Source organism: Melozone crissalis, unplaced genomic scaffold, assembly GCF_028551555.1.
Source record: "Melozone crissalis strain CALT ecotype California unplaced genomic scaffold, PUWL_Pcris_2 ptg000064l_1, whole genome shotgun sequence".
Classification (NCBI taxonomy): Eukaryota; Metazoa; Chordata; class Aves; order Passeriformes; family Passerellidae; genus Melozone; species Melozone crissalis.
The window spans coordinates 783,951-799,899 of record NW_026535842.1 but is presented as its reverse complement, the minus strand read 5'-3'; the positions used below and the strand labels follow the sequence as shown (position 1 = coordinate 799,899).

The 15,949-nt window shown below is 48.5% G+C and overlaps 1 protein-coding gene across 1 annotated transcript; it reads right to left on the bottom strand.

Annotated features, from left to right (window-relative positions):
- Window positions 1-6,473: 6,473 nt before the first annotated feature.
- Window positions 6,474-15,715, bottom strand: RASSF2 (Ras association domain family member 2). The gene is made up of 10 exons (XM_054289230.1): window positions 15,609-15,715; window positions 13,147-13,222; window positions 12,092-12,243; window positions 11,472-11,575; window positions 10,672-10,817; window positions 9,930-10,031; window positions 9,415-9,466; window positions 8,272-8,393; window positions 7,006-7,103; window positions 6,474-6,726 (listed from the first exon to the last, which is right to left on the bottom strand). Exons 1-10 carry the CDS (start codon window positions 15,662-15,664, stop codon window positions 6,657-6,659), a joined length of 978 nt encoding a protein of 325 aa, XP_054145205.1. The 5' UTR covers window positions 15,665-15,715; the 3' UTR covers window positions 6,474-6,656.
- Between the last annotated feature and the right edge of the window lie 234 nt (window positions 15,716-15,949).

Here is a 15,949-nt window from a genome sequence, read left to right as displayed (position 1 = left end):
GGTGCCGGCAGGGCTGCCCGTGCTCACGCAGGTCCTGTCCCGGGTGGGATCCACCCGATCCCGGGGTGGGTTTGCAGGATTCATCTGGTCTCGAGTGGATTTGCAGGATCCCTCTGGTCCCGGGTGGGTTCACAGGATCCATCCGATCCTGGGTGGGCTCGCAGGATCCATCGTTTCCAGGTGGATTTGCAGGATCCCTCCAGTCTCAGGTGGGGTTTGCAGGATCCGTCCAGTCCCGAGTGGATTTGCAGGATCCCTCCGGTCTCAGGTGGGATTTACAGGATCCCTACGGTCCCAGGTGGGTTCTCAGAATCTCTCCAGTGCCGGGGGGATTTGCAGGATCCCTCTGGTCTCGGGTGGGTTCTCAGGAGCCACCCGGTCCCTGGTGGGGTTTGCAGGACCCACCTGGTCCCGGCTGAGCTCGCAGGATCCATCGGTTCCGGGTGGATTTGCAGAATCTCTCCGGTCCCGGGAGGGTTCTCAGGAGCCACCTGGTCCCGGCTGGGGTTTGTAGGACCCACCCGATCCCAGCTGGTGTTCGCAGGATCCACCCGATCCCGGCCGGAGCTCGCAGGGTCCGGCTCCCGCTGCGCCCCCATCTCCGGAGCGCCTCTCCCACCTCCCCAAGCCACATCCAATCTCCCAGGAAAGTCACTTGAAAGTCGCTTCAGTCCGAAACCCCGCCCGGGGATGCCCGCGGTGCCCTCAGCGCTGCATCCCGTGGCTCACCACGCACGCTCCCGATGCCAGCAGCAGCACCAGCCCCAGCCCGGCTCTCCGCGGCCCGGGGGCTCCGCTGGGGGCTCCCCGCTTCGCGCCCAGCTCGGGCCACGCCCCGTGGAACCCGGCCGGGGGCTGCCGGGCCGCGGGCACGCCGTGCCCCAGGCGGGCGGGCCGCGGGCGCCCCAGCAGCCCCATGCCGTACCCCGCCGCCGCCCCGGCCGCGACGGCTCCGGCCACCTTGGAGCCGCGGCCCGGGGCGCTCCCGGCGCGGGACACGGCGCGGAAGCCCCCGCGGAGCCCCCCGGGCGCGGAGCTCCGGCCCGGGGCCCCGCGGCGGCCGCCGGCGGCAGCGCCGAGCAGGGCGAGCAGCAGCAGCAGCAGCAGCGGCAGCGGCAGCGAACGGCGGCGGGCGCGGGGCGGGGGGCGCATCCTGCCCCACCTGCGGGACACGGGGGTCAGAGCGGAGCGGGGGGTCCTGAGGGGTCAGAGCGGGGTCCTGAGGGGTCAGAGCGGAGCGGGGGGCCTGAGGGGTCAGAGCGGGGTCCTGAGGGGTCTGGGGGGGCCTGAGGGGTCAGCGGAGCGGGGGGTCCTGAGGGGTCAGAGCGGAGCGGGGGGTCCTGAGGGGTCAGAGCGGGGTCCTGAGGGGTCAGAGCGGGGGGCCTGAGGGGTCTGGGGGGGCCTGAGGGGTCAGAGCGGAGCGGGGTCCTGAGGGGTCAGAGCGGGGGGCCTGAGGGGTCTGGGGGGGCCTGAGGGGTCAGAGCGGGGTCCTGAGGGGTCTGGGGGGGCCTGAGGGGTCAGAGCGGGGTCCTGAGGGGTCAGAGCGGGGCGGGGGGGCCTGAGGGGTCAGAGCGGGGTCCTGAGGGGTCAGAGCGGGGGGGCCTGAGGGGTCAGAGCGGGGTCCTGAGGGGTCAGAGCGGGGCGGGGGGGCCTGAGGGGTCAGAGCGGGGTCCTGAGGGGTCAGAGCGGGGTCCTGAGGGGTCAGAGCGGGGTCCTGAGGGGTCAGAGCGGGGGGCCTGAGGGGTCAGAGCGGGGTCCTGAGGGGTCAGAGCGGGGCGGGGGGTCCTGAGGGGTCAGAGCGGGGGGCCTGAGGGGTCAGAGCGGGGGGTCCTGAGGGGTCAGAGCGGGGGGTCCTGAGGGGTCAGAGCGGGGCGGGGGGGCCTGAGGGGTCAGAGCGGGGGGCCTGAGGGGTTTGGGGGCGCTTGTCTCTTTTTGCCTCCGAGGGAACCCCGAGGATGGGGAGCGGCTCCTCGCTGGGTTGGGTGGTGGGAGGACTCGGTGACCTCAAAGGTCTTCTCCGACCTTTGTGAGGCTTTTCCAACCATTCTGTGGGTCTGGGGTTCTTTAGCATATTCCAATTCTAATTCTAATTCAACACCCCAAACTTGGTGTTATTAGCACCAAGCTAAGCTCAGTGGCTTTTATGTCTATATACTGTCTCTATTTATCTCTATATTATCTCTAATTATCTGTCCATATTGTCTTTATTTACCTCTATATGATCTCTATTTATCTCTATGTCTGTATTATCTCTATTTATCTCTCTATATTGTCTCTATTTCTCTATTATCTCTATCTCTCTATATTGTCTCTATTTATTTCTATATTATCTCTATTTATCTCTCTATGTTGTCTCTATTTCTATATTATCTCTATCTCTCTATATTGTCTCTATTTATTTCTATATTATCTCTATTTATCTCTCTATGTTGTCTCTATTTACCTCTATACTATTTCTATTTATGTACTTATCTATTTATCCTATTTGTCTATTTATATTGTCTCTATTTATCTCTCTATTATCTGTATTTATCTCTCTATATTGTCTCTATTTATTTCTACATTATCTCTAATTAACTCTCTATATTATCTCTATTATATTATTATATTATCTGTATTTATCTCTCTATATTATCTCTATTATATTATTATATTATCTCTATACATCTCTCTATATTGTCTCTATTTATTTCTATAATATTTCTATTTATCGATTTATCTATGTATTCTATTTATCTCTATATTATCTCTATATATTTATTTATATTATCTTTATATATCTCTCTATATTATCTCTATATATCTCTCTATATTATCTCTATTTGCCTCTCTATATTATCTCTATATTGTCTCTATTTATCCCTCTATTAACTCTATTTTATGATTTATATACTCATTTATTGTCCAGGTCGCTACGTATTATAGATTAATACAGAATATATAACAATATGTGATCAATAACCAATGATTTCTAATGGAGACCATTAATACATAATAATAGATAATGTCGTCTATCACATAATATAAGATTATTATATTATATTACTATATTATTATGTTATTAAGCATTGTGTTATTCTATTTTATATGTTATTACATTTTTTATATACTATTATGTTGTTATATTAATAAGCTTGTGTTATTTTATTCTATATTACTATAATTGTATATTGTGATGTTTTATTCTATATTATTATATTATTATACTATTATATTGTAATATTATTATATTTATTATATTATATTCTATATTATTATACTATTATACTATTATACTATTATTATATATTATTATATTATTATATTATTATATTATTATATGAATGAGTGTGGTATTACTTTATTACATTTTAATGTATTTATACCTATTTTTATATATTCTATTGATAGGTAATTAATACATTCCAGTGGCAGGTAACCCTCCCCCTAACAAGGGGCTGACCTGGCTGATCTTTTAAGGCCCCTCCCCACCCACCCCATTCCACAATTCCCTAATTTAACTCATCATTTCACATTTTTACCTCATTCCACTCTTCCACCGAGCAGCGAGCGCGGGCACCGCGGGGCAGAGACCCAAAAAATGCCCAAAGGGCCCCAGGAAGGGCAGAGATCCCCCCCTGTCCCCCTCCCCCGGGGCTGAGCAAACACATCCATCCCCCATTGTGCCGGAGCTGCTGAGCCATCGCAGCCCCGACAAAGGGATTTGGGACAAACAGAGCCCCCCCGGCCGCGGCACGGCTGTGTCAGCGATTCCCGCCCCGCTGGAACCTGCCAGGCCTGGCCCAGCGCTCCAAAAACATGGAAATTCATTTAATTTAGCTTAATTCCCCTCCTTTTCCTGCCCCGCTCCTTCGGCTTTCGGGGTTGTTTTAGAGAAAGCGCCGAGGAGCGTCCCGCACTTCCAGCTGTTGGCATAAACACCACAAAACCGGGTGTAAATCCAAAAAAATCCAAAATGAGGATTTTCCCCTCCTGTTTTTCCCCTTCCTATTTTTCCCCCTCTCTATTTCCCCAAATTTCGGGATCATCATCCAGGGAAAATCGCAGTGCCGGAGCATCCAGCGCGGCTCTCCCCATCCATCCCACCCCCCAGCCCAGCTTTGTGCCAAACCAACCCCGATTATTTTTTTTTGCCGTTTCCGCACCCGATTCCCGGTGTTTTCAGCCCAGAAGGGCGCGGTGCTGCCCTTACCCGTGCCGGGGCCCCGCTGGCTCTGCCGGGTTCGGCTTTTCCCGCAGGATCGGGGCAGGTCCGGCCCCCGGAGGGGAGGGAGAGCGGGGAGGGCCCGGGGACAGCCCCGGGGCGGCTTCCAGGGGGCCAAAATAGCCAAAAATAGCCCAAAATATAACCCAAAATAACCAAAATATAACCCAAATAGCCCAAAATAGTCCACAATAACCCCAAATAGCCCAAAATAACAAAAAATAACCCAAGATAACCCAAACTAACCCAAACTAGCCCAAAATAGCCCAAACTAACCCAACATAGCCCAAAATAGCCCAAACTAACCCAAAATAGCCCAACATAACCCAACATAGCCCAAAATAACACAAAAGAGCCCAAAATAACCCAAATTGCCCAAAATAACCCAAAATAACCCAAAATAGCCCAAAATAACCCACAATAACCCAAAATAGCCCCAAATAAACCAAAATAGCCCAAAATAAACCAAAATAGCCCAACATAACCCAACATAGCCCAAAATAACCCACAATAACCCAAAAATAACCAAAATAGCCCAAAATAGCCCAACATATCCCAAAACAACCCAAAATAAGGTGGGTTTACCTGCTGGAGGGAAATGCCCAAGGCTGGAGCCTGCAGATTGCAGGGGTAAATTATCCCTGGGATGGGTAATTCCTAAGGGATGGGTAAATCCTAAACCTGCCCCAATATTCCCTAAAAATCTGCCAGAAATTTAGGTGGGAATCTGTAAATCTGGGAGGTGAGAGCGTTTCTCCTTGGGAATTCTCCACTAGGATTTTACTCTTTTCCCCCATTTTTTACTCATTTCCACGGCATTTCTACCCACAAAAGCGATTTATTCTGGACAAAGCCAGGCTCTGACTCGGGGGGTTTGATTCTGCATGAAGTTGCTAGATATTTTATTTTATTTTATTTATTTTATTTTATTTCCTTGTTAATCCACGCAGCAGTGCCACAATCATCCTTCAAACACACCCAAAGCTCCTCTCGCTGTACAAATACTTTCACCAACGCGAGTTAAAGGTGGAAAAGGTACCATTAAAATTAAAATTTAAATTTAAAACATTAAAAATTAAAAAAAAAAGAAAAAAATTACAAAGATGCATTTGCAAAAACTCAAAGGGAGGTGGGGGGAAAGTCAGAGGTTAATTCACATCGAGGTATAAAATGGGTATTGCTGGTTTAGCCGGGGAGGAAAGAGGTTTTTCCTGGTTTCACCAGGATCGTTTCCTGGCTAGAAAACGGATTTGGAAAACAAAATCCTCTTATTTCTGCCTCCTCCTGCCTCTCCCCTTTCCCCACCCGGACCCCTCGAGGCGCTCGAGGCCCTCAGCCATTCGCTTTTGTGGTTTTTGGCATTTTCAGCTACCAGAGAGGTTTGACATCGTGGTTTTCTGCAAAATCCTGAAATATTAGTGCAAATTACAGGGGGGGCGAGGGGCCACGCCGTGGCTGCAGCTTTGGGGGGAAAAATGGGAAACGCACCCAGAGCCCCCAGGTCAGGTTAAACCCCCCAAAACCTCAGCCAACCCTTGGGATTTACAAATCCTCCCCACACCTGGGAATTATTGCGGTGATGGGGCAGGAATGTGCTTTTCTCATTAAAAAAAAGAGGAATTTTTTGTGCTCTGTTGCTGCCGAGCAGCAGGACCTTCACGGGGAGCCACAACGGGCATTTCCAACCTGAGCCCCCCAAAATTCCAGGTCTGGAATTCTCCTCTCTTTTCTCTCTTTTTTTGTTGTTTTTTTTCCCCCTGTGTTTTCCAGAATTTGGAATTTCCAATCTGCGCCCCCCCAGAATTCCAGCTCTGGAATTCTCCTCTCTTTTCTCTTTTTTTAAAATTTTTTTTCCCCTGTGTTTTCCAGAATTGGGAATTTCCAACCTGAACGCCCCCAGAATTCCAGCTCTCCTCTTTTTTCTCTTTTTTTTTAAATTTTTTTTTCCCCCTGTATTTTCCAGAATTGGGCATTTCCAACTTGAGCCCCCCCCAGAATTCCAGCTCTGGAATTCTCCTCTCTTTTCTCTTTTTTTTTGTTGGGTTTTTTTTTTTTTTTCGCTGTGTTTTCCAGAATTGGGTATTTCCAACCTGAGCCCCTAAAATTCCAGGTCTGGAATTCTCCTCTTTTCTGTTTTTTTTGTTGTTTTTTTTCCCCCCTGTGTTTTCCAGAATTGGGCATTTCCAACCCGAGCCCCCCAAAATTCCCAGCTCTGCAGTTCTGGCATCCCCACCTCGGTGCTGCTCACAGATTTCCTCTTTTTTCTATTCATTTTTTTGGCCTTTTTTTCCCCGGATCTGAGGCTTTGGCTGGAGCTGCCCCAGCCAGAGCCCTGCTGGGAGGAGCCCCCCAAGGGTTTTGAGGGATGGAGTTTTTGGTGGGGGGGTTTGGCTCGGGCTCGGGGCCGTCCAGGAGCGTTTTGGGGATTTGGTGCAGCACATCCCCGGGATGCTCACATGGCCGTGGGGCCCTCGCAGATCTCCTCCAGCCTCTGCTCGATCATCAGCCGCAGGATGGAGTACCTGGGGAGGGGGCACAGAAATTTTAAATAAAGGATTTTTCCACCCTGCAATAATTCAAACCCTGTTTGGGGACGTTAAACCCCACTTTCACCACAAAACCAGGCAGAAAATCACACCAAAAAATCCCAAAATGAGGATTTTTCCCTCCTATTTCCCCCCCCTCTCTGCTTCCCCAAATTAGGGATGGCCAGGCAGGGAAAATCCCAGTGCTGGAGCATCCCAGGGCTGCACAAATGAGATTTGTTTTTTGGGATTTTCTTCCCTCCCAGCCCCACGTACTTGTGCTTCAGCTTCTTCACTTCCCGGTCCTCCTCCTCCTCCAGCTTCTGGATGAAGCTCCTGAGGATGGGCATCTCGAATTTGATGTACTGGGCGACCTGAGGGGCACGGGAGAGGCAGGAGATGGTGAGGAGGGGGATGAGCTGACCCACGCCCATTCCTCCCCTTAGATTTCACCAAAGATCCCAAAATTTTGCAGTGAACCCTAAAAAAAATAAATGATGTTTGTGACCATCAGCTCGTGGAAACAAATGGATAATTATGGGGAAAAGATGTGCCTAAGGTTTATTTGTTTTATTTTTATTTTAATTCACCCACTGGCTGCTGGAGGTGGCTCTGAGTGTCCCCAAGGTCTCGGAGCTGTTTGATCCCAAATTGACCCCAAAAGTGCCGGGTTTGGGGCGGGATTTCAGAGCAGAGCCGGCAGATGGCACAAGGGAGCCGCTCCCAGCCGGCGGAAAAACAATTTGGGAAATTCCTGTTCTGGGGATGGCAGGGCTGGGATGGCAGAACGGGGCTGGGGATGCACTGGGGATTAACTGGGAATGGACTGGGAATGTACTGGGAGTGCACTGGGAATGCACTGGGAATGCATTGGGAATGAACTGGGAATGAACTGGGAATGCACTGGGAACAGAGTGGGAATGGACTGGGGGCTGCTCTGCGAATGTACTGGGAATGTACTGGGAATATTCTGGGAATGCTCTGGGAATGAACTGGGAATGTACTGGGAAGGCAACTGGGAATGAACTGGGAATGGACTGGGAAGGCAACTGGGAATGAATACACTGGGAATACACTGGGAACAGACTGGGAATGCTCTGGGAATGCACTGGGAATGCACTGGGAATGGACTGGGATTATACTGGGAATGCACTGGGGCTGCTCTGGGAATGAACTGGGAGTGCACTGGGAATGCTCTGGGAGTGCACTGGGAACCCACTGGGAATGCCCTGGGGAATTTCCTGGAGGATCAGGAGTTTCCATGGACAGAGCAGCTCCCGCAGCCCCAGCACGTCTCTGTCCATCGGGGACAAACCCTCCCCTGTGGGGGTGAGGAGGGGCTGGCACGGAGTTCCCAAAAAAGCCCCCCCAGGATCCCTGGCAGCGCCCCAGGCTGGGCACTGGGGCTTGGAGCCAGCAGGGCCAGGGGAGGGTCCCTGCCACGGCAGGGGTGGCACCGGGTGGGCTTTGGGGTCCCTCCCACCCAAACCCGGCTCTCCCCAAACACCCCAAAGTGCCCCCGCACCCCCAGGGCGCACTCACGTCGTAGGTGACCTCCTCCACCTGGTCCTTCTCCATGAGGAACACCTTGGACACCTGCTCGCAGGGGCCCTGCAGCACGCGGGCCAGCAGCGGGAAATCGCTGCCGCGCAGCCGCTGCTTCTCTGCAAGGACAGCGATGGAACCGCGGCCTTGGCACCGCCGGGGCACCGCGGTACCGGCTGTGCCCACGGGGTACCGGCAGTGCCAGGGTGGTTCTGGCAGTGTCTGAGTGGTACCAGAAGTGCCTGCGCGGTACTGGCAGTGCCCATGAGGTACCAGCACTGCTCATGAAGTACTGGCAGCGCCCAGGTGGTTCTGGCAGTGCCTGGGTGGTACTGGAGGTGCCAAGGCAACACCAGCAGGGCACGGTGGTACAAGCAGTGCACAGGTGGTAGTGGCAGTGCCTGAGTGGTACTGGCAGTGCCAGGGTGCTACCAGCAGTGGCAGAACAGTACCGGCAGCGCCCAGGTGGTTCTGGCAGTGCCAGGGTGGCTCTGGCAGTGTCTGGGTGGTACCAGCAGTGCCAGGGTGGTTCTGGCAGTGCCTGGGTGGTTCCACCAGTGCCCCAGTGGTACCGGTGGTGCCTGAGTGCTTCCGGCAGTGCCCATAAGGTACCAGTAGTGCCAGGGCGGTACCAGCGGTGCCTGGGTGGTGCCAACACTGCCCATGAGGTACCAGCAGTGCCTGGGTGGTTCTGCCAGTGCCCCAGTGGTACCGGTGGTGCCTGGGTGGTACTGGCACTGCCCATGAGGTACCAGCAGTGTCTGGGTGGTACCAGCAGTGCCAGGGTGGTTCTGCCCGTGCCCCAGTGGTACCGGTGGTGCCTGGGTGGTACTGGCACTGCCCATGAGGTACCAGCAGTGTCTGGGTGGTACCAGCAGTGCCAGGGTGGTTCTGCCAGTGCCCCAGTGGTACCGGAGGTCCTGGCAGTGCCAGAGCGGTACCAGCAGTGCCAGGGTGGTACTGACAGTGCCTGGGCAACACCAGGGCCAAGGTGGCAGCACTTTGGCCCTGGTGCTGGGGATTTGGGGCACTCATGTCCAGCAGTTTGGGAATAATTTGGGGCACTCATGTCCAGGAGAATTTGGGGCACTCACAGCCAGGGTTTTGAGGTGCTCATGCCCAGGGGTTTGGGGCACTCACCTCCGCTCGTGTGCACCATGTACAGGGCAAACTCCTCTGCTGAGTTCTCGATCTGGGGGGAGACACAAAGCTCTGATAAAGGGATGGGTTCTGCCCTGGTATACTAGATATACATATATATATATGTGTGTGTGTGTATATATATACACACATACATATATGTGTGTGTATGTATACATATATACATATATAAAATGTGAATGCAGATTTTATACATACAATATAAATATATTATATATAATATAAATGTTTATATATAACATAAAGATCTATAAATAATATAAATATAAATATATAAATATAAATATAAATATAAATATAAATATAAATATAAATATAAATATAAATATAAATACAATTACAAATATAAATACAAATATATAATAATAATAATTTATATATATATATATAATCTGAACACAGATTTTATACATATAACCTATAAAACATTTTAACTTACTTTAACCACAACACAAGCTGCACTCAGAGCACTGAGCGGAGGGTGGTGCCCATACCTTGAATTTGTTGAGCAGCAGTTTGAGCACCTGGGGCGTGGTCATGGTGCTGTTGATGCGCACGTTGGTGACGGAGCCGTAGGCGGGTGTGAACACTGAGGTCTGTGGGGCACAGCGGGCACTGAGAGCCCTGCCAGGACCCCCTGGACCCCTCCCCAGAGCCCTATGTAAGATTCTGTCCAAAATTCCTCTCATTTTTGCCTCACAATCCTCATTGGGGAGCACTGAAGAGAAGACCCCGCCTGAAATCTCTGCTGAGAACACGGACTGCGTGTACCCTTCCCAAACACCATTCTTTCCCCCAAAGATACAATAGACAACGTCTGATTTGGTATCAAGATTCGTCCCCTTCCCTCATCAAAAAAGAGTATAATTAGGGTCTTGATGAACTGGAACCTCTGAGATCTCCCTGGATAGGGCCTAGTGAACTCCATGGGCTGGACACTGAAGGACTCCGCCATTCTAAGTTTGGTAGCTACATACCTTTCTTTTTTCCCTCCCTCTTTTCTTTATTTTTCCCCTTTTTTCCCCGCAATTCCTCCTCATCACATTTCACTGTGGTTTTCCAATAAAGCTGCATTTGTTTCGATTATCACTGCAAACCCCCTTGTACCATATCGGTTCTTTTTGCACTCTGGGATCACGAAGCATCACCTTGTACCGTGATGGTTCTTTTTGAACTCTGGGATCACAAACCACCACGAAACCCACCCCTGAGGCCCGATGGTGGCACCAGGCTCACCTTGTGGTTGTAGAAGTGCCCGTTGATGGAGAAGCGGTGCCGCCGCAGCCGCCGCTGCTCGCCGGCCGTGCGGGCGCTGCCGCGGGGCCGGACGCCGACGTCGCTGCGGGTCCTCATCAGCTGCGGGGCCTCCTCTGCCCTGGGGGCTGCACAACACCTTCCACTGCAGTGGATCCCGACCCTGGGACTACTCCCAGTGGATCCTATCCTGGAGGATCCGAGCCCCAGGAGAGCCCCGGGACTGATCCTGGTGGACCCAACCCCAATGGATCCAAGCCCTGGGACTACTCCTGATGGATCCGGGCTCTTGGACCACTCCTGATGGGTCCAAGCCCAGCGACCACTCCTAGTGGATCCAAACCTGGTGGATCTGAGCCTTGTGATCCATCCCAGTGGATCTGAGCCCTGTGATCGATCCTGGTGGATCCAATCCCGGTGGATCCAAGCCCTGGGACCACTCCCAGTGGATTTGAGCCCCAGCACCGATCCCAGTGTATCCGATCCTGATGGATCCAAGTCCAATCCTGCTGGATCCAAACCTGATGGATCTGAGCCCCAGGACTGATCCTGGTGGATCCAATCTCAGTGGATCCAAGCCCTTGGACCACTCCCAGTGGATCCGAGCCCCAGCACCAATCCCGGTGGATCTTATCCTGGTGGATCCAAGCCAGATCCTGGTGGATCCCATCCTGGTGAATCCAAGCCCCAGGACCCATCCCAGTGGATCTGAACCTGGTGGATCCAAGCCCTGGCACCACTCCCGGTGGATCTGATCCCTGTGGATTCCAGTCCCAGTGGACCCAAGCCCAGCTCACCTGTACCATTCCCGGGATTCTCCGTGCCGGTGGCCGTGTCCACATCTGTCACCTGGATGTCCGGCAGGGTGCTGGGCTTCAGCACGGACCTGGGGGGACAGAGAGGGGTGGGTGACCTGTCCTGGGTCCCTGTCCCGGGGTGCCTTGCCCTGCACAGCCTGACAGGCTGGAGGGAGGTTTTGGGGCTGTTTGTGTGGGTTTGGGGCTGTTTGTGTGGTTTTTGGGGCTGTGTGGTTTTGGGGCTGAATGTTTTTGGGTTGTCTGTGTGTGGTTTTGGGGCCCTCTGCCTCTTTTTGGGTGCTGTCTGTGTGGTTTTGGGGCTGTGTGGTTTTGTGTCTGTCTGTGTGTATTTTTGGGGATGCCTGCCCGTTTTTGGGGCTATGTATTTTTGGGTGTGTGGTTTTCAGGGCTTTGTTTTCAGGGCCATGTTTTGGGGCTGCCTGCTCATTTTCAGGGCTGTGTTTTTCAGGGCTGTGTTTTTCGGGTCTGTATTTTCAGAGCTGTTGTATTTTTCAGAGATTTTCAGGGCTGTGTTTTGGGGCTGTGTTTTTTAGGTCTGCGTGTTTTCAGGGCTGTGTTTTGGGGCTGCCCCTGCCCTGACTCACCCGTGGGCGCCCAGGTTGCAGCCCGAGTGCCAGGAGGAGGAGGAGGGTGGCGGGCGGATGCGCTGGTTGTCGTCCTGCATCTGCAGGCGGATGGGGCGGCGCAGCCCCCACGAGATGTTCAGCAGCCCCTCCACAATCAGCTCCCCTTCCTCCTGCAGCCACAGTTACACACAGAAAATGGGAATTTTACACACAAAAAATGGGAATTTTTACACACAGAAAATGGGAAGTTTACACACAGAACACAGGGATTTTATATGTAGAATATAAGGATTTTATACACAGAATATAAAGATTTTATATGTAGACTGTAAGGATTTTATATACAGAATATATGGATTTTATACGTAGACTACAAGGATTTTATGCATGCAATATAAGGATTTTATACATATAATATAAGGATTTTATATATATAATATAAACATTTATATAGAATAAAAAGGTCTACATATCATATAAAAATCATATATATATATGTATAATTAGAATGCAGATTTTATATATATAATGTAAATATATATATAAGTAATGCAAATATATAATATATATGGTAAAGGTTTATATATATAAATGGTAAAGATTTATATATATAAATTCATATATCTATGTAATCTGAATGCAAATTACATATATATAAAGATCTTTTTTATATATATATATATAATCCAAATGCAGATTTTCTATCTATAATGTAAAGATTATATATAGAGCGATATATAAAAATTCATATATCTATATAAACTGAATGCAAATTACATACATAAAATCTAAATATTTTTAATATATATATAAATCCCAGTGCAGACTGTATATGTATATATATAGTGTAAAGATTTTGTATATAGTATTTATATGTAGATTTATATGTAAAAATTTTATATATATATATATATATATATATATATATATATATATAATGTGAATGCAAATTACATACATATATAAAAATATAAAATTATAATATATATATATCATATAAATTTGGAATTCCCAGAGGAGCCGTGGCTGCCCCTGGATTCCCTTTTGTGCCCCTCACTCCCCTCCTCTCTCACCTCCCGGTGCCGCAGCTGCAGGTTCTGCCCCTCGTAGTAGATGTTGTAGGTCTTGAGGTGCAGGAGCAGTTCATTCCTGTGGGAAAAAATTAAAAAAAATTTTAAAAATTAGGAAAAAAGGTGCTGAGATGGGGTTTGGGGTGAGACGCTGCAGGCACCACCAGTGACCCCTGAGCTGCTATGGGAAAAGCAGGAATTGCTGCCCTGGCTGAGGAACCCTCTGTGCTGCTGGAGACCCAAAAATTGCTTTATTTGAGGCAGATTTGCGTCATTTTCCTCCTCCCTCATTGAAGGTTTTGTGGGGGTCCAACGTTTTGCAGCCACAATCAGGGGGAGCAGCTCCCCGTGAGGGTGTCCCCCATAAACGTCCCCAAAAGGCACAGGAAACCCCAAAGGAGCTGGGGGCAGTTGGTCACGAGCTGAAAACCAAATAATTATATCAGATTTCTGGGGGTCACGCTGGAGTCACGAGTGGTCACAGGCGAGGTGGCCATGCCGGGCTCCTCCAGCTCAGAACAAAGCTCCGAGGGGCAAAGTGGTGAGGAAAACAAAAATAAATAAAAATAAAAATCAAAAACAAGGACAAAAATTGAGATTAAAAAAAAAATTAAAAGGTGGAAATAAAGATATGTATGGAAACAAAAATAAAATAAATAAACTACAGCAATGGAAATCATTGAAAAATCAAAGTGAGGCACGCCAGGCTGGCTGAGGATCACAGGACATGATGCCTCCAGCATTAATTCCCAGTTAATTAATTAATTAATTAATCCTCAGCTCCCAAAGCTGGGCTGGCCAAGAGAGGTTCAGGATGCTCAGCTGATAGAAACCAGCCCGAATCTTGGGAATTGTTTGATATTGTTGTATATTATTATATGTTATACATGAGATAGTGTTGTTACATATTGTATATATTGTTATATGCTGTATATATTGTTGTATATTGTTAGATATAGTATACATACAATACAATAGCTAGATATATTTATAGTATATATTGTTATAGACTGTTATATATTGTTAGATATTGTTATACATTGTTATATATTACACATTCTAGAGTGTTGTTATATATAGTATATATTGTTATATGTTGGTATATATTGTATATATTCTTGTATATTGTTAGATATGGTATATATATTGTATATATTGTTAGATATTGCTATATATTACACAGTGTTGTTATATATTGTATATATTGTTATATGTTGGTACATATTGTATATATTCTTGTATATTTTAAATATCATATATATACAATACAATATATACATTGTATATATTGTTAGATATTGCTATATATTACACGTTCTATAGTGTTGTTTTATATTGTATATATTATATATTATACATTAGATAGTGTTGTTATATATTGTATATATACAATACAATATATAGATTGAATATCTTGTTAGATATTGTATATCTTGTTGTATATTGTATATATTGTAAGATACTGTATATATTGTTAGATATTGTATATTTTAGGTTCCGGATAACACATCCCACACCAGATTCCCCATTTCAGGTTCCAGCTAACCCATCCTATATCCCATATCCCATACCCCATACCCCACATCCATCCCATATCCCACATTCTATACCCCATATCCCATGTCCGTCCCATATCCCATATCCTATACCCCACATCCATCTCATATCCCATATCCCACATCCCACATCTCAAATCCATCCCATATCCCCTATCCCAAATCCATCCCAGATCCCATATCCCACATCCCAGATCCCATACCCCACATCCATCACCCCATATCCCATATCCATCTCCCCACATCCCAGATCCCACACTCCACATCCATCACCCCATATCCCATATCCATCTCCCCATATCCCATATCCCATACTCCACATCTCATACCCCACATCCATCCCATATCCCATATCCCATATCCCATATCCCACATCCATCCCATATCCCACATTCTATACCCTATATCGCATATCCGTCCCATATCCCATATCCCATACCCCACATCCATCCCATATCCCACATCCCACATCTCAAATCCATCCCATATCCCCTATCGCAAATCCATCCCAGATCCCATATCCCACATCCCAGATCCCATACCCCACATCCCAGATCCCATACTCCACATCCATCACCCCATATCCCATATCCATCTCCCCATATCCCATACTCCACATCTCATACCCCACATCCATCCCATATCCCATATCCCATATCCCATATCCCACATCCCAGATCCCATACCCCATACTCCACATCCATCATCCCATATCCATCTCCCCACATCCCAGATCCCATACTCCACATCTCACACCCCACATCCATCCCATATCCCATATCCCATATCCCACATCCCCTGAACACCAGGAACACTCCAGTCCCGTGTCCCCAACCTTTCCCCACCGTGTCCCCTGTGTCCCTCACCATGTCCCGCCCTTTTCCCCCGTGTCCCCCCGTGTCCCCACACCTGGAGATGAACTTGTCCTTCCCGCAGGGCACCGCGCCCCCCGTGCTGAGCTCCATGGCGGGGCCGGGCGGGCATGGGGGGAGCCGGGCTGGGGGGACACGGCGGGGTCAGGAAAGGCAAGCCAGCCACCCTGCCCGGGGGGAGAAAACTGAAAATGGAAATAAAAATAAAATAAAAATAAAATAAAATAAATTTATGAACATAAATATAAATATAATTATAAATAAAATTATAATTAAACTTATAAATAAAAATTATAAATATAACTATAAATATTTTATAAATATAAATGTAAATAGAATAGAAATATATAAATAACATAGATATAAATATAAATATTA

What these genes read in the sequence shown, in the direction of transcription:
- RASSF2 (XM_054289230.1), bottom strand. Translation starts at nt 15,664, where the DNA reads ATGGAGCTCAGCACGGGGGGCGCGGTGCCCTGCGGGAAGGACAAGTTC. An exon ending in AAGGACAAGTTCATCTCCAG is followed by an intron (nt 13,223 to 15,608) that starts GTGTGGGGACAC and finishes TTTTTCCCACAG; the next exon opens with GAATGAACTGCTCCTGCACC. An exon ending in TACAGGTGAGCTGGGCTTGG is followed by an intron (nt 10,818 to 11,471) that starts GTCCACTGGGAC and finishes GGTGTTGTGCAG; the next exon opens with CCCCCAGGGCAGAGGAGGCC.